Source organism: Procambarus clarkii, chromosome 39 (assembly GCF_040958095.1).
Source record: "Procambarus clarkii isolate CNS0578487 chromosome 39, FALCON_Pclarkii_2.0, whole genome shotgun sequence".
Classification (NCBI taxonomy): Eukaryota; Metazoa; Arthropoda; class Malacostraca; order Decapoda; family Cambaridae; genus Procambarus; species Procambarus clarkii.
Window position 1 is genome coordinate 3,913,468 of NC_091188.1, and position 19,937 is coordinate 3,933,404.

The following is a 19,937-nucleotide window of genomic DNA, read 5'->3' on the forward strand; positions in this document are numbered from 1 at the left end:
TAAATATCTCTTTGGTATTCCCAAAGTCAAACTTAATCTGTGTAAACACTTTATGCACATAAAGGGACCCAGTCTAAGGAACTCACTCCCTAATGAATTAAAAAGCTGTCCAACTTTTGCGTCATTCAAAAACAAAACTAAAAAGTACCTAATTTCATCTTCATAGTTTTTTTACCTTGTTGCTTTAAAATTGCACTGTATCTATTGCTACCCAATCTCCCAATCTTTATGTACCCAATCCGAACAACTTTACCATTGTGATCATTGCTGTCTTCTTATATGTGCTATCAATTTGCTGTATGGTGTCTATTAATCTTGTTTAAATTACCAATCAAGTTGTCAGTGTAATCAATCAGAGCTTTAATATACCAATGTGCTTTAATATACTTACTAATCTCTCTCATCTCATTTTTTCTTGTAATGTATCTGTTATCATTTCATTAATTCTGCTAGAAGTTACCTACTTAAAATTATTTGTTAGATTAAGGACCTGCCCGAAACGCTGCGCGTACTAGTGGCTTTACAAAATTGTAAATACTATGCTATGTATTCTCACAAACCCAATGTACCTTCTTGTATATAAATAAATAAATAAATATATAAATAAATATATAAATAAATAAGACCTACCATTGATGTATAATGACTTACTGCAAATATATAGCTCTTGAAAAAGAACATTCTCTGTAACTAGTCGACATTGTAATTATAAGGTGTGAAGGATAGATGAAATTGCTTATGTAATAATCTCCGTTGAGGTCTGATAAAGACCTTTTGTTCTCTCTGTAATGCTTTTTGCGCTACCGCTCACAGGATGACTATGGGGTGAACAATAAACTAGCCGCCTCAGGCATTTTTTATTATTATTATTTTCTACCACAGACGTGGCCACACAATTACAATGCTAACCAGCATATATACATTTTCTTCTGTCCTCCATGGACAGGGTTAGAGATGTGTTAAACATATAGTTCAAGGGATCATTGAACAATCAACATAAAAAAAAACTCTTCACGGCCCTTGTGCATTTGTTCATTTTATGTAAGATAATTATAGGCAAGTAGGTATCAAAAGATAGACTTAGCAAGCGTGTGAGGATACATTGTACTCTTAATATTTTTTCATAATACTGTATTCAATTTGTTAACAAGATTTAGCTTCGAAAATGTTTTCTTTACTAAATGATTCTCTTCCTTAGTGTGCCTTTACATTTAAACCACTTTCAGATGTGAAGACTATTGAAAGCTTACATAGAACATTTGCTAAGAATTTTGTTGCCTATAATGTCTATTGGTGTATAATATTATCAACTACAATATAAATAATCTTTTAAATGTTAAAACACTAGATAGAATAATCACTGAAATGAACCAACACAAATTCCAATCTAATCTTTTTCTATCTGTTGTAATTTTATTTATGCGTAATACTCAGTTTCAAACCATCTTGCTTTGCATACTTGCAGTATACAGTACACAATACATAAAAGCAGGTACTGTCCCAAAGTTTATAGGCGAAATATGACAAGGTTATATTAGGAAGCCAAGAAACTAATGATACTAAGAAGGTAGCTGAAACTAAAGTACAGAGACCATAAAGGGACTTATAAAATTTGTACAGTACGGTATATCCAAGTGAAGTGAACTTAATTCATATGGTGAGGGACTAGTAAACTGAAATTAGAATTAAAGAATATATGTGTGAATGAAATGTTTCAAAGGTACCCGCAGGGCTGTCGAGTTTGTATAGAGAAGGTACTAACCACGCCTCCCTGTTGAACACAAAATAAGTCCTGACTATAGATTGTTTCTAGCATGTCTGTCAACGAAGAGTGCATTTATCCGTATAATTAAAAGGTAGAACTTGGAATCAAGCATATCATATATTAAAGGATCAATCCATGGTTACTGTAAGTTTAAATGTCAATTCCTTTTCTCACTTTGAATAAAAAAGATTAAACTTATACAGAAACTGACCAAAGGTCCACATATATACTTTAGTGGTTATAACATATTCCTCTCAATTATGCATAATGTACACAACTGTATCATTGCTATGTACTTTTAATCCTTTCTCTCAATCCATTATTTAGGTTTAATGTCATAATTAGGTCTCACTTTACATTTAAAGTCTATAAGTGCAATAATAATGAACGTCTCATTTGTTAGTTTAGTAGTTGCAAGGTAGAACTACACTTTCTGTTCAGTTATTCAGTTATTATTCAGTGCCTGCGTCTGTGCTTGCGTTTGCCCTTACTTTGGCACTTTTTATGTCCAGTGTGCTTGTGACTTTGTCTGTTGCGTCTTCGTAGGGTGTGAAATCGTGGGATGCGTTTATCTTCGGGTTGGGAGGAATTTGATGACAGGGATGATACTTCATGGGGATGTGATGAATTTGATGACGAACTAGATGGTTCTTGGGAGAGTGATGATGAATTTGATGAGGAGAAGGATGGGTGGTGAAGGTGGGGGGTATTTACTGATTCAGAGGGGTGTTGTGGCCGGTGAGGGGTATTTTGTGATTCACATGGGTGTTCCAGTAGGTGGGGTGAATCACTTCCTGAAATTAAAATTATTTAAATTAATTTTGGGTGTAATGGAAACATTCCATACACTGAAATGTATGCCAGTGTATGGAATGACAGACAGTTAAAAGAAAACCACAAGGAAAACACGCTACCCAAAACCTATTATATTTACAGAGGAAGTTGACATAATCAACTGTGATTGACATAATCTAGTGATTGAGTTAATTTGGAACTTCACAAACTAAACACTATTACGTCTAACGGTTCTGCAAACAATATTAAATTGCCATATATAAGTCTCCGTAATTTTGTAATATAAGAAATTAACATATACTGTAGTTTTCTTTGATTTCAAGTGTTGTTCAAATAGCTATATGTTGGCGCTGACAATGGTATTGGTGTTGTCTGTAGTGCTGTTTTCAATTGTGCCTATATTATCAGTGGTGGTGGTGGCAGCAGTGATGGAGGTAATGGTGTTAGCACTGAGTGTTTGCACAGATTTGGTCTGACTTTAGTAATATGAAATAGATTTATTTTTGGCGTAGTGCTCAAGGATTCTATTACATCTATCAAAGAAGAGTTTTAGATCAGGATTAAAATTTAAGAACAAGGTTTTGTACTATTTACATGTACACAATTTTTATATTAGGGTTCACAAGGCTGTAAACCTCCTCCCACCCCCTAAAGAGCATTTAAGATAATTATCAGAAGACCGCACTAAGCCACTATATAGCACTTGGAGGTGATATTAGGACGGTGCAAAGGAATGGTGCCCACCCATTTGAACCAAAGATTTGTTCCAAGACGGACAGCACCACTTATTTGCTTACCTTTGGCAGCCTTCTTGGGTTCTATTCGCCCTTCTGGCTGCTTTTTTCCCTTTTTCTATAAGCAAAGAAAAACAAAAAATTAGTACAAACACAGAAATAGTCACGAAATTCTAGATGTAATATAACTAGAAATGTTATACTCAAATTGTATGACGGTTGAGACATAACAGAAATTCTGACATAAAGGCTCAATTTTATGCCTTTATATACTTACTTATATTCACCACTATATATATATATATATATATATATATATATATATATATATATATATATATATATATATATATATATATATATATATATATATATATATATATACATATATATATATATATATATATATATATATATATATATATATATATATATATATATATATATATATATATATATATATTATTATTAAATATGATCGAAAAAGTAAGATTAATAATTCTAACACGAATTTTCTCAATCTTTCGTACATTTCTTTTCACTGTTGGAGGTAAATCAAAAATCAATTCTCCAAAATTCATTTTTATTTCTAGTCTGACGCGACACGAGCGCGTTTCGTAAAACTTATTACATTTTCAAAGACTTTAGTTTACAAATACACAACTGAATAGAACTTACGCATCTCCGATTTTATATCTACATTTGAGAGAGGTGGATGGTGTGAGGTGGCATTAATAGGGTATTAATTTCATCAACACAAGACAGAACAAGAGGTGGCATTAATAGGGTATTAATTTCATCAACACAAGACAGAACACGAAACAATGGGTATTGAATAGAAGTGATTGTAGAAAGCCTATTGGTCCATATTTCTTGATGCTTCTATATTGGAGCGGAGTCTTGAGGTGGGTAGAATATAGTTGTGCATTAATTGGCTGTTGATTGCTGGTGTTGACTTCTTGATGTGTAGTGCCTCGCAAACGTCAAGCCGCCTGCTATCGCTGTATCTATCGATGATTTCTGTGTTGTTTACTAGGATTTCTCTGGCGATGGTTTGGTTGTGGGAAGAGATTATATGTTCCTTAATGGAGCCCTGTTGCTTATGCATCGTTAAACGCCTAGAAAGAGATGTTGTTGTCTTGCCTATATACTGGTTTTTTTGGAGCTTACAGTCCCCAAGAGGGCATTTGAAGGCATAGACGACGTTAGTCTCTTTTAAAGCGTTCTGTTTTGTGTCTGGAGAGTTTCTCATGAGTAGGCTGGCCGTTTTTCTGGTTTTATAGTAACTATATAGTATATTTTATATACTATAAAACTATATAGTAACTATATAGTATATTTTATATACTATAAAACCAGAAAAACGGCCAGCCTACTCATGAGAAACTCTCCAGACACAAAACAGAACGCTTTAAAAGAGACTAACGTCGTCTATGCCTTCAAATGCCCTCTTGGGGACTGTAAGCTCCAAAAAACCCAGTATATAGGCAAGACAACAACATCTCTTTCTAGGCGTTTAACGATGCATAAGCAACAGGGCTCCATTAAGGAACATATAATCTCTTCCCACAACCAAACCATCGCCAGAGAAATCCTAGTAAACAACACAGAAATCATCGATAGATACAGCGATAGCAGGCGGCTTGACGTTTGCGAGGCACTACACATCAAGAAGTCAACACCAGCAATCAACAGCCAATTAACGCACAACTATATTCTACCCACCTCAAGACTCCGCTCCAATATAGAAGCATCAAGAAATATGGACCAATAGGCTTTCTACAATCACTTCTATTCAATACCCATTGTTTCGTGTTCTGTCTTGTGTTAATGAAATTAATACCCTATTAATGCCACCTCTTGTTCTGTCTTGTGTTGATGAAATTAATACCCTATTAATGCCACCTCACACCATCCACCTCTCTCAAATGTAGATATAAAATCGGAGATGCGTAAGTTCTATTCAGTTGTGTATTTGTAAACTAAAGTCTTTGAAAATGTAATAAGTTTTACGAAACGCGCTCGTGTCGCGTCAGACTAGAAATAAAAATGAATTTTGGAGAATTGATTTTTGATTTACCTCCAACAGTGAAAAGAAATGTACGAAAGATTGAGAAAATTCGTGTTAGAATTATTAATCTTACTTTTTCGGTCATATTTAATAATATATGTCTACAGGAAAGACTGCTACCAAAATATATATATATATATATATATATATATATATATATATATATATATATATATATATATATATATATATATATATATATATATATATATGTCGTACCTAGTAGCCATAATGCACTTCTCGGCCTATTATGCAAGGCCCGATTTGCCTAATAAGACAGGTTTCCTGAATTAATATATTTTCTCAATTTTTTTTCTTATAAAATGATAAAGCTACCCATTTCATTATGTATGAGGTCAATTTTTTTTTTATTGGAGTTAAAACTAACGTAGATATATGACCAAACCTAACCTAACCTATCTCTATAGGTTAGGTTAGGTAGGTAGCCGAAAAAGTTAGGTTAGGTAGTCGAAAAATTAATTCATGAAAACTTGGCTTATTAGGCAAATTGGGCCTTGCATAGTAGGCTGAGAAGTGCGTTCTGGCTACTAGGTACATATATATATATATATATATATATATATATATATATATATATATATATATATATATATATATATATATATATATATATATATATATATATATATATAAAGGAAGGGGGTGGTAGGAGAAAAGCACACAGAAACTGTATTGGAGGGGATCCAAACATTCCCTCTAATGCGTTATGCGTGGTTTCCTCCGAGGCTATGGGTCCCCCTTCTTCCAGCTAGAGGTGGTACTCCCTTCCATTATATTTAAAATATATATATATATGTATATATATATATATATATATATATATATATATATATATATATATATATATATATATATATATATATATATATATATATATATATATTGGTAGCAGTCTTTCTTGTAAACATATGTTGTTGAATATGACCGAAAAGGTAAGATTAATAATTCTAACACGAATCTTCTCAATATTTCTTATGTTTTTCTTCACTGTCGGAGGTAATAAAAATAACAATTCTCCGAAATTCATTTTTTTTAATTGTCTGACGCCTGAACGCGTTTCGTAATTCGTATTACATTTTCAAAGACTTAATTTACACACAAATTCTTCGTACTTATACTCTATTGGATGAGGTGATATGGTACAAAAGTTTTAGGTGAGGTGACAAACACCTTACCCTTTGGGTAAGGTGTTTGTCATATAAATACATAAATACAAGCATATAAAAAGCCTTGAAATCGAGATGCTTCTGGACGACATTCATTAGTCAGAAGACACCAAAACGTCATCACCACTGACACACTTGAGGCTGAACTACTAACAGATGCGAAGAAAAAACGAGGAACATACTCATCAACAATCTTAACCCCACGACTCAAGGAAGCAGCACAACTTAAAAATTTAGAAGGTGTAACAATAAGAAAAAATAAGAAAAGCCGACAAGACAGCAGCATACGTTGATCCCTACTCAAGAATATATTAATAAAATTAGCGACATCCTCAGTGATTACACTAAATTGCTCAGATAACTCAATACATACCTTCGGCATCTTACCCAAATTGCTCGTTAGTGACAAGTAACGATGAGTAAAGACAGTGGAAGTAATATGGCGTTGGAGTTGACGTCGACACGTCTTTCTCGCCTGGCGTCTCCTGACCAACTGATGATATCCGTTGTCTAAGTTCGTTATTTAAAAGTTGTATGATAGAGAATTTGTATATTATACAAATATATTCGTGCAAATTCTTACTTATTTTTATTAATCATTATATTGTAATGATATGTTGGTTTAAAATAAGTTTCCACTAAAACTTTATAGAATAGGCTATTACATTAATTAGTTATTAATTCAAATTCAAATACTTTATTCCTATTATTATATACATTTATTGTTGGGTTAGTTTCCACAGATTTACCTAAGAGAAAGTCATAATAATGTAATATATGTTAGTTTAGTTCAACCCGTCTTACAAATTACGTCGCATTTCTTCGTATACGCTATAGCCAAAATAGGCAGTAATTTGAAAATGAAAACTAATTAAAAATAAATAGTAGTGACGGTACGTGCGGCATGATCTCCCACACTAATGTCCAGGTTATTAGATCTTTCAGACCAGTTGGGATGAGGTACCATTCTCGTTCAGCTTCTGTTGAGACGCTGGAATCCGTTGCCCAGTACGTAGTTGCTGGGACATCTGTCTCCTTATGTCAGAAGCGTAAGCCTGGCTCCTCTCCTTCCTCCTCCCCGGTGGGTAAAAAGGAAGCTTTGCAATTACTTTACTCACTCTCGTATTCTTGAAGATATCCTCACAGTGTACCCAAAATTTCCCAGTGCAGGCTAATGAACATATGGCCCTGTATGACTAACCATCCTGCGAGATGGGGACTTTTAGTATCACTGCTGCCATATTTACTCTTATACTCATGATATCCTCATAACGAACCCAGAGTTTGTCAGTGCAGACTACTTATCACGTGCCTCTGTATGACTAACCATCTTGTGCGACGGGGATTTTTTAATTAACATCACGTAGCTAGCTTTTTGACACTGTACTTCCCTTCATATAGTCTAGGGCAGCTGCACAAATGCAGATGTACTTAATGCATTAATAAAAAAGAGCGGACTTTGCTCTAACTTTTATAAGATTATATGAGTATTGAAATAATTTAGTCTTAAACGGATGTACTAGAATAAAACTCTGGGAAAAAAGGGTTCATACGGTGTCTATTTTCCGGGACCAAAAAAAAGGGGGCTGCTAAGGCGTCTATTTTCCGTGACCAAAATAAAAAGTTCCGCTGAGGCTTCTATTTTCCGTGACCAAAATAAAAAGTTTCTACTACTGTCAACAACAGGACACGTAGCGTCGCTACCACTCCCGTTGTCAACTACAGGACACGTAGCGTCGCTACCACTCCCGTTGTCAACAACAGGACACGTAGCTTCACTACCACTCCCGTTGTCAACAACAGGACACGTAGCGTCACTACCACTCCAGTTGTCAACAACAGGACACGTAGCTTCACTACCACTCCCGTTGTCAACAACAGGACACGTAGCTTCACTACCACTCCAGTTGTCAACAACAGGACACGTAGCTTCACTACCACTCCCGTTGTCAACAACAGGACACGTAGCGCCACTACCACTCCAGTTGTCAACAACAGGACACGTAGCGTCGCTACCACTCCCGTTGTCAACAACAGGACACATAGCTTCACTACCACTCCCGTTGTCAACAACAGGATATGTATCGTCACTACCACTCCCGTTGTCAACAACAGTACATGTATCGTCACTACCACTCCCGTTGTCAACAACAGGACACGTAACTTCACTACCACTCCCGTTGTCAACAACAGGACACGTAGCCTCCCTACCACTCCCGTTGTCAACAACAGGACACGTAACTTCAATACCGCTCCCGTTGTCAACAACAGGACATGTATCGTCACTACCACTCCCGTTGTCAACAACAGTACATGTATCGTCACTACCACTCCCGTTGTCAACAACAGTACATGTATCGTCACTACCACTCCCGTTGTAAACAACAGGGCACGTAGCGTCACTACCACTCCCGTTGTCAACAACAGGACACGTAGCGTCACTACCAGTCCCGTTGTCAACAACAGGACACGTATCATCACTACCACTCCCGTTGTCAACAACAGGGCACGTAACTTCACACTACCACTCCCGTTGTCAACAACAGGGCACGTAACTTCACTATCGCTCCCGTTGTCAACAACAGGGCACGTAACTTCACTACCACTCCCGTTGTCAACAACAGGACACGCAGCGTCACTACCACTCCCGTTGTCAACAACAGGGCACGTAACTTCACCACCACTCCCGTTGTCAACAACAGGGCACGTAACTTCACTACCACTCCCGTTGTCAACAACAGGGCACGTAACTTCACTACCGCTCCCGTTGTCAACAACAGGGCACGTAACTTCACTACCACTCCCGTTGTCAACAACAGGGCACGTAACTTCACTACCGCTCACTTCGTCAACAACGGACACGTAGCGTCACTATCACTCCCGTTGTCAACAACAGGACACGCAGCGTCACTACCACTCCCGTTGTCAACAACAGGGCACGTAACTTCACTACCGCTCACTTCGTCAACAACGGACACGTAGCGTCACTATCACTCCCGTTGTCAACAACAGGACACGTAGCTTCACTACCACTCCCGTTGTCAACAACAGGGCATGTAACTTCACTACCGCTCCCGTTGTCAACAACAGGGCACGTAACTTCACTACAACTCCCGTTGTCAACAACAGGACACGCAGCGTCACTACCACTCCCGTTGTCAACAACAGGGCACGTAACTTCACTACCGCTCCCTTTGTCAACAACAGGACACGTAGCGTCACTATCACTCCCGTTGTCAACAACAGGACACGTAGCTTCACTACCACTCCCGTTGTTAACAACAGGACACGTAGCATCACTACCGCTCCCGTTGTTAACAACAGGACACGTAGCGTCATTACCACTCCCGTTGTCAACAACAGGACACGGAGCTTCACTACCGCTCCTGTTGTTAACAACAGGACGTAGCATCACTACCGCTCCCGTTGTCAACAACAGGTCACATAGCTTTACTACCACTCTTGTTGTTAACAACAGGATATGTAGCGTCACTACCACTCCCGTTGTCAACAACAGGGAGTGCTATACTGTATAATCGTGGTGGCTTGGCGCTTTCTCTTGATTGTCCCCCTCCCTTCCCGTTGACAATAACCATGAATCCTCACCATGACGTTCTACTCCAGCTCCTGGTCCGCTCTTTCTGTTATAAAGAAACTCAAAACATAAATTACCAAAAGGCACCAACCAAGCCTAGAGGATCACCACTACTATGCGGCCCAGGTCCACCTAGTGACACTCTCCTGGCCGACTTTACTGGCAGTTATATGAATTACAACACTATTAATTATTTCTAACTAAACACTATTGCAGCCTAACTAAACACTATTACCGCCTAACTAAATAAATTGTATCACGGATATAAGCATCAGGTAAGGTTTTCTAACGACAATTATGTATAAAACCTACAAGGAACAATGGGGCATAAGGAACGAGCATCAAGCGAGGTGTCCGTCCCTCTTTACCGGGTCGGCGGTCACTTGCTCGTATCTGTACGGTTAGAAGGCCAACGAGTTTATTTCGTGGTGGACAGCGGCTCACGCGACACCCTCGTCACGGTTCCCTTTATGTAGGAACATGGCTTGGAGGCCGTAATGGGCAAGGATTTTAAGCGTTTAGATAAAATGGAGTCCATAGACATAAATGATAACGAGTGGAAGTCAATGGACTTCTCAAACTTCTACACGGGGGTCCTGAAAGCTAAACCTTATTTCCGGAAAGCACATTTATCCCTGGATGCAGAGATCTATGTTGCTGATTTACCTGTACATTATGCCTTACTGGGCATGGATATTTTAGTTGCACATAACTGCTCAATAATTAATGACCTGACAAATCCCCGACTAATAATACGGCCAGTGAAGAAGCACAAGCTGGAGGATAACACGAAGTACTTTGTCACAAACTACGATACCATCAGACTCAAAACCAAAATCAACGGCAAGAGATCTACGGCTTTTCTGGACACTGGCTCGCCCATAACAAGCATCAGCAGACGTCGTGCCAGAAAACTAGGCCTTAAAATTGAATCGTGTGCAATGAAAAAAGTGGAAAATGTACACGGAAAAATATTAAGAACAAAACACGTTATTCGGAACGCAGAAATAAAATTCCAAGGTCTTACATTCCACACAGATGTGTACATCCTGCAGTCTTATGACGAGGATTACATAATCGGAGACGATATCCTCCAATACACCAATATAACTTTCACAGCAGAAAAAGTTCTCTTGGAGCGCAATAGCAACCCCTATCCTCACCAGGGATGAAGCTCTATCCGGTGTTAGGCCGATCACCGGATGCATTGATAGACCTGTAACCGAAAGCAGAAAAAGTCCATTCCGAACAGAAAAAACACACAGGCCATCGACTTGAGCAACATAAACAGTGATGAAGTTAGACCTAAAAGTCACTAAGTGAATGGTAAAGTTGTTCACCAGAGTAATGAGAGGATCTTGTAAACACCTCCACAGACCTGTGTCGCGTGTTTGAAACACTCCTCAATATGCCCCAAGGTCCTTCCCGGCATGGCGCCTTCTTTTAATAATTATTTACTTGTGTTTCCATATAATAGTGTATTTTCTGTATTTTTCTGTAAAACGAAATATTTCTGTATAATAAACTATAGAATTATAATTATAATAATATAATAAAGAACTATATAATCATCCTGGCTTAGTGCTTTCTCCCTTATAATTCCTGTTTCTGTATCACTTGTATATTATAATATTATTATAATAAAGAATTGACCAAAAGCTGAAGTACACCTTCGGGATTGTTGACAACGGGAGTGGTAGTGACGTTACATGTCCTGTTGTTGACAACGGGAGTGGTAGTGACGTTACATGTCCCGTTGTTGACAACGGGAGCGTTTTTTTTATTTTTATTTTATTTTTATTTTTTTTTTATGTCCTGTTGTTGACACCGGGAGTGGTAGTGACGCTACGTGTCCTGTTGTTGATTCAAGGTCAGGTCACTAGTCAATTACCATGCCCTGCACCTTATTTGTCTCCCTAGCAATAGGCTGAAAGCTTTATAGAAAATCCAAAATGAAGCCAAATGAGGATAATTTTTAGAGCCCCCAGATGCACAAGAATCATCAACACGAGGGAGGAGCTGAAACTCCCAACCATATGTGAAAGAATTGAACAGCTCAGTACTTCCAAGGTGATAAAAGATCCAACATCACCCTTACTACTTAAAGATAAACTGACTAGTGCTGTATGTAGTGGATAAAGTGTTGCCAATGCATAAGCAGGTAACCTATATGCTAACTGATTGAGTAGAAATGTTGCCAATCTCATTAAACTAAATATTGCTATTGTATGCAATGTGCTAGAAATGATATTCCACTATATCTGTACCCTGAAATACAAGTGTCTTACACCACCATCAGCAAAAAAAGCAATTGATTGATGGAAAGTCATTCAATCTTTCTAGGGTGAACAGTGATGTAAAGTGTTGACCAGACTACACACTAGAAGGTGAAGTCAGAAGACACCAAAACGTCATCACCACTGACACACTTGAGGCTGAACTACTAACAGATGCGAAGAAAAAACGAGGAACATACTCATCAACAATCTTAACCCCACGACTCAAGGAAGCAGCACAACTTAAAAATTTGGAAGGTGTAACAATAAGAAAAATTAAGACAGCAGCATACGTTGATCCCTACTCAAGAATATATTAATAAAATTAGCGACATCCTCAGTGATTACACTAAATTGCTCAGATAACTCAATACATACCTTCGGCATTTTATCCAAGTTGCTCGTTAGTGACAAGTAACGATGAGTAAAGACAGTGGAAGTAATATGGCGTTGGAGTTGACGTCGACACGTCTTTCTCGCCTGGCGTCTTCTGACCAACTGATGATATCCGTTGTCTAAGTTCGTTATTTAAAAGTTGTATGATAGAGAATTTGTATATTATACAAATATATTCGTGCAAATTCTTACTTATTTTTATTAATCATTATATTGTAATGATATGTTGGTTTAAAATAAGTTTCCACTAAAACTTTATAGAATAGGCTATTACATTAATTAGTTATTAATTCAAATTCAAATACTTTATTCCTATTATTATATACATTTATTGTTGGGTTAGTTTCCACAGATTTACCTAAGAGAAAGTCATAATAATGTAATATGTTAGTTTAGTTCAACCCGTCTTACAAATTACGTCGCATTTCTTCGTATACGCTATGGCCAAAAAAGGCAGTAATTTGAAAATGAAAACTAATTAAAAATAAATAGTAGTGACGGTACGTGCGGCATGATCTCCCACACTAATGTCCAGGTTATTAGATCTTTCAGACCAGTTGGGATGAGGTACCATTCTCGTTCAGCTTCTGTTGAGACGCTGGAATCCGTTGCCCAGTACGTAGTTGCTGGGACATCTGTCTCCTTATGTCAGGAGCGTAAGCCTAGTTCCTCTCCTTCCTCCTCCCCGGTGGGTAAAAAGGAAGCTTTGCAATTACTTTACTCACTCTCGTATTCTTGAAGATATCCTCACAGTGTACCCAAAATTTCCCAGTGCAGGCTAATGAACATATGGCCCTGTATGACTAACCATCCTGCGAGATGGGGACTTTTAGTATCACTGCTGCCATATTTACTCTTATACTCATGATATCCTCATAACGAACCCAGAGTTTGTCAGTGCAGACTACTTATCACGTGCCTCTGTATGACTAACCATCTTGTGCGACGGGGATTTTTTAATTAACATCACGTAGCTAGCTTTTTGACACTGTACTTCCCTTCATATAGTCTAGGGCAGCTGCACAAATGCAGGTGTACTTAATGCACTAATAAAAAGGAGCGGACTTTGCTCTAACTTTTATAAGATTATATGAGTATTGAAATAATTTAGTCTTAAACGGATGTAATAGAATAAAACTCTGGGAAAAAAGGGTTCATACGGTGTCTATTTTCCGGGACCAAAAAAAAGGGGGCTGCTAAGGCGTCTATTTTCCGTGACCAAAATAAAAAGTTCCGATGAGGCTTCTATTTTCCGTGACCAAAATAAAAAGTTTCTACTACTGTCAACAACAGGACACGTAGCGTCGCTACCACTCCCGTTGTCAACAACAGGACACGTAGCTTCACTATCACTCCCGTTGTCAACAACAGGACACGTAGCGTCATTACCACTCCAGTTGTCAACAACAGGACACGTAGCTTCACTACCACTCCCGTTGTCAACAACAGGACACGTAGCTTCACTACCACTCCAGTTGTCAACAACAGGACACGTAGCTTCACTACCACTCCCGTTGTCAACAACAGGACACGTAGCGCCACTACCACTCCAGTTGTCAACAACAGGACACGTAGCGTCGCTACCACTCCCGTTGTCAACAACAGGACACATAGCTTCACTACCACTCCCGTTGTCAACAACAGGACATGTATCGTCACTACCACTCCCGTTGTCAACAACAGTACATGTATCGTCACTACCACTCCCGTTGTCAACAACAGGACACGTAACTTCACTACCACTCCCGTTGTCAACAACAGGACACGTAGCCTCCCTACCACTCCCGTTGTCAACAACAGGACACGTAACTTCAATACCACTCCCGTTGTCAACAACAGGACATGTATCGTCACTACCACTCCCGTTGTCAACAACAGTACATGTATCGTCACTACCACTCCCGTTGTCAACAACAGCACATGTATCGTCACTACCACTCCCGTTGTAAACAACAGGGCACGTAGCGTCACTACCACTCCCGTTGTCAACAACAGGACACGTAGCGTCACTACCAGTCCCGTTGTCAACAACAGGACACGTATCATCACTACCACTCCCGTTGTCAACAACAGGGCACGTAACTTCACACTACCACTCCCGTTGTCAACAACAGGGCACGTAACTTCACTACCGCTCCCGTTGTCAACAACAGGGCACGTAACTTCACTACCACTCCCGTTGTCAACAACAGGACACGCAGCGTCACTACCACTCCCGTTGTCAACAACAGGGCACGTAACTTCACTACCACTCCCGTTGTCAACAACAGGGCACGTAACTTCACTACCACTCCCGTTGTCAACAACAGGGCACGTAACTTCACTACCGCTCCCGTTGTCAACAACAGGGCACGTAACTTCACTACCACTCCCGTTGTCAACAACAGGGCACGCAGCGTCACTACCACTCCCGTTGTCAACAACAGGGCACGTAACTTCACTACCGCTCCCTTTGTCAACAACAGGACACGTAGCGTCACTATCACTCCCGTTGTCAACAACAGGACACGTAGCTTCACTACCACTCCCGTTGTTAACAACAGGACACGTAGCGTCATTACCACTCCCGTTGTCAACAACAGGACACGGAGCTTCACTACCGCTCCCGTTGTTAACAACAGGACACGTAGCATCACTACCGCTCCCGTTGTCAACAACAGGTCACATAGCTTTACTACCACTCTTGTTGTTAACAACAGGATATGTAGCGTCACTACCACTCCCGTTGTCAACAACAGGGAGTGCTATACTGTATAATCGTGGTGGCTTGGCGCTTTTTCTTGATTGTCCCCCTCCCTTCCCGTTGACAATAACAGGGAGTGCTATACTGTATAATCGTGGTGGCTTGGCGCTTTTTCTTGATTGTCCCCCTCCCTTCCCGTTGACAATAACCATGAATCCTCACCATGACGTTCTACTCCAGCTCCTGGTCTGCTCTTTCTGTTATAAAGAAACTCAAAACATAAATTACCAAAAGGCACCAACCAAGCCTAGAGGATCACCACTACTATGCGGCCCAGGTCCACCTAGTGACACTCTCCTGGACGACTTTACTGGCAGTTATATGAATTACAACACTATTAATTATTTCTAACTAAACACTATTGCAGCCTAACTAAACACTATTACCGCCTAACTAAATAAATTGTATCACGGATATAAGCATCAGGTAAGGTTTTCTAACGACAATTATGTATAAAACCTACAAGGAACAATGGGGCATAAGGAACGAGCATCAAGCGAGGTGTCCGTCCCTCTTTACCGGGTCGGCGGTCACTTGCTCGTATCTGTACGGTTAGAAGGCCAACGAGTTTATTTCGTGGTGGACAGCGGCTCACGCGACACCCTCGTCACGGTTCCCTTTATGTAGGAACATGGCTTGGAGGCCGTAATGGGCAAGGATTTTAAGCGTTTAGATAAAATGGAGTCCATAGACATAAATGATAACGAGTGGAAGTCAATGGACTTCTCAAACTTCTACACGGGGGTCCTGAAAGCTAAACCTTATTTCCGGAAAGCACATTTATCCCTGGATGCAGAGATCTATGTTGCTGATTTACCTGTACATTATGCCTTACTGGGCATGGATATTTTAGTTGCACATAACTGCTCAATAATTAATGACCTGACAAATCCCCGACTAATAATACGGCCAGTGAAGAAGCACAAGCTGGAGGATAACACGAAGTACTTTGTCACAAACTACGATACCATCAGACTCAAAACCAAAATCAACGGCAAGAGATCTACGGCTTTTCTGGACACTGGCTCGCCCATAACAAGCATCAGCAGACGTCGTGCCAGAAAACTAGGCCTTAAAATTGAATCGTGTGCAATGAAAAAAGTGGAAAATGTACACGGAAAAATATTAAGAACAAAACACGTTATTCGGAACGCAGAAATAAAATTCCAAGGTCTTACATTCCACACAGATGTGTACATCCTGCAGTCTTATGACGAGGATTACATAATCGGAGACGATATCCTCCAATACACCAATATAACTTTCACAGCAGAAAAAGTTCTCTTGGAGCGCAATAGCAACCCTTATCCTCACCAGGGATGAAGCTCTATCCGGTGTTAGGCCGATCACCGGATGCATTGATAGACCTGTAACCGAAAGCAGAAAAAGTTCATTCCGAACAGAAAGAACACACAGGCCATCGACTTGAGCAACATAAACAGTGATGAAGTTAGACCTAAAAAGTCACTGAATGGTAAAGTTGTTCACCAGAGTAATGAGAGGATCTTGTAAACACCTCCACAGACCTGTGTCGCGACTCTGGAACACTCCTCAATATGCCCCAAGGTCCTTCCCGGCATGGCGCCTTCTTTTGATAATTATTTACTTGTGTTTCCATATAATAAAGTGTATTTTCTGTATTTTTCTGTAAAACGAAATATTTCTGTATAATAAACTATAGAATTATAATTATAATAATATAATAAAGAGCTATATAATCATCCTGGCTTAGTGCTTTCTCCCTTATAATTCCTGTTTCTGTGTCACTTGTATATTATAATATTATTATAATAAAGAATTGACCAAAAGCTGAAGTACACCTTCGGGATTGTTGACAACGGGAGTGGTAGTGACGTTACATGTCCTGTTGTTGACAACGGGAGTGGTAGTGACGTTACATGTCCTGTTGTTGACAACGGGAGCGTTTTTTTTTTTTTTTTTTTTTGGTCCTGTTGTTGACACCGGGAGTGGTAGTGACGCTACGTGTCCTGTTGTTGATTCAAGGTCAGGTCACTAGTCAACTACCATGCCCTGCACCTTATTTGTCTCCCTAGCAATAGGCTGAAAGCTTTATAGAAAATCCAAAATGAAGCCAAATGAGGATAATTTTTAGAGCCCCCAGATGCACAAGAATCATCAACACGAGGGAGGAGCTGAAACTCCCAACCATATGTGAAAGAATTGAGCAGCTCAGTACTTCCAAGGTGATAAAAGATCCAACATCACCCTTACTACTTAAAGATAAACTGACTAGTGCTGTATGTAGTGGATAAAGTGTTGCCAATGCATAAGCAGGTAACCTATATGCAAACTGATTGAGTAGAAGTGACTCACCCACAGTCTCCGTGGTGTAGTGGTAAGACACTCGCCTGGCGTTCCGCGAGCGCTATGTCATGGGTTCGTATCCTGGCCGGGGAGGATTTACTGGGCGCAATTCCTTAACTGTAGCCTCTGTTTAACGCAACAGTAAAATGTGTACTTGGATGAAAAAACGATTCTTCGCGGCAGGGGATCGTATTCCAGGGACCTGCTCGAAACGCTACGCGTACTAGTGGCTGTACAAGAATGTAACAACTCTTGTATATATCTCAAAAAAAAAGTGTTGCCAATCTCAATATTGCTATTGTATGCAATGTGCTAGAAATGATATTCCACTATATCTGTACCCTGAAATACAAGTGTCTTACACCACCATCAGCAAAACGAGCAATTGATTGATGGAAAGTCATTCAATCTTTCTAGGGTGAACAGTGATGTAAAGTGTTGATCAGACTGCATACTAGAAAGTGAAGGGACAACGACGTTTCGGTCCGTCCTGGACCATTCTCAAGTCGATTGCGATTGTGACTTGAAAATGGTTCAGGACGGACCGAAACGTCGTCGTCCCTTCATTTTCTAGTGTGGTCTGGTCAACATACTTCAGCCACGTTATTGACTCATCGCCTGCAGTGATGTAAAGTACTCATTAAGAGTGTTTGCTGCTCTTTTATCATCCAATATAACTTGGTTACTCACCTTTTAGGGCCCTACAGAGTTCTTGGTTTTGATTTTACTTCGTATGTGCATCGAATGATTTTGGATCTTCCTTTAAGTTTTGGACAAGTATTCATTTGTAGTTTCTTTTCGCTAATCTGATTTCCTGGATAGCTGAATTTAATATCCTTTTAATATATCTTATAATTCACGATGTTCATCGTGGATTTATACCGTCTAAAGAGATTCCGTTAAGTTAACAAAGCTCTTTTTACTAATTACACATTTTACAATATCACATTGTCTAGTGGATGTTTTATGCTGCCTGTACATATAATTCTCCGTTCTAAACATGTCATAGCTCTTTATACGTGTGCTTTCTGGTCTTTGTGTGTTGACCGCTCTTCTGTCTTCCCCGATTTCCTGAAATATTGCGGCTTTTACAGCAAAAACTTGAATGCCCATATCCAACTCAAGTTCAGGTTTATCAAATGCAGTTTTAGCTGACTTGTCTGTCATGCTGCAACCAGTCCTCGGCTCCAGTCCATTACATCCAGCAGTCGACCCCACAGACGCATTCATAAATTTTAACATGCTGTTCATTCAAAACTAGGAATTTTCTCAAATATAAATTAAATTTATAATATATTAGGATATTTTGCATATATATATAGGCATATGTTTTATTAGGTTCTGTTGACGATTATTTGTATTTGTAGTTTATGGGTGAAGCATTTGTAGCGTTGTGATTCGAACAAAATTCGTCAGTGAAGCACTTGTTCCGGAAGTGTTAAAACGTCAACAGTTGTGAGTCGTGTGTGAACCGTTTTTCATTCATAAAAAGGGGTTTGGCAGGTGCATGGAATCACTTTTGGATCTTTGAAGGACAGGCTTCATGCTGGACAACACATATGTGAGATGTATCCATACAAATGAGACTCAAACTCTTGCTCTTTGCATTAATAATGTTGTTTATAATGGATGTTACAACATTCCTAGTGTCTATTTTGCATGTTGGGTTAATAAGGGCCTGAAGAGCTGACTTGGAATCAGAAAATTACTCCTCCACTGTTTTTCAGTGCATTAGTGGCAAGTTGCAGTGCAGCTAAATTTTGCATGTGTTGAGCTAAGCCAGTTATTGAGTCACACTTGTGGTCTGTGTATATATGTTGTTTTTTAATATTATACAGGCTGCTGCAGTGCGATCTGTTGCCATTTGAACAGACTCATCAGCGTAAGCATTTTCTCGTGAGGCCGTAAGTTATTTATAAAGGAATCAATGGTTTCAAGTGTTGTTGCTTTCAGGAGTGCTGGGTTTTCCTTGCTCTTTTTGCTGATGGGTGGGTAAGACACTTGTATTTCAGGGTAGATATAATAGAATATCATTGGCTAGTACATTGCT

At 39.2% G+C, this 19,937-nt stretch overlaps 1 protein-coding gene across 2 annotated transcripts; it reads right to left on the reverse strand.

The window, feature by feature from the left end:
- Positions 1-1,892: 1,892 nt before the first annotated feature.
- LOC123760542 (uncharacterized) lies at positions 1,893-12,934 on the reverse strand. Of its 2 annotated transcripts, none has more exons than XM_069338309.1 (3): positions 12,802-12,934; positions 3,358-3,412; positions 1,893-2,559 (listed from the first exon to the last, which is right to left on the reverse strand). In XM_069338309.1, exons 1-3 carry the CDS (start codon positions 12,808-12,810, stop codon positions 2,222-2,224), a joined length of 402 nt encoding a protein of 133 aa, XP_069194410.1. In that variant the 5' UTR covers positions 12,811-12,934; the 3' UTR covers positions 1,893-2,221. The 2 variants fall into 2 exon arrangements, with proteins under 2 accessions (XP_069194410.1, XP_045602188.2); XM_045746232.2 differs by lacking the exon at positions 12,802-12,934 and adding an exon at positions 6,926-7,057.
- Positions 12,935-19,937: the final 7,003 nt, after the last annotated feature.

Excerpts from the sequence above, each read along its gene's own strand:
- LOC123760542 (XM_069338309.1), bottom strand. Across the intron at positions 2,560-3,357 it reads ACCCAAGAAGGCTGCCAAAG|GAAGTGATTCACCCCACCTA; the intron begins GTAAGCAAATAA and ends TTTTAATTTCAG.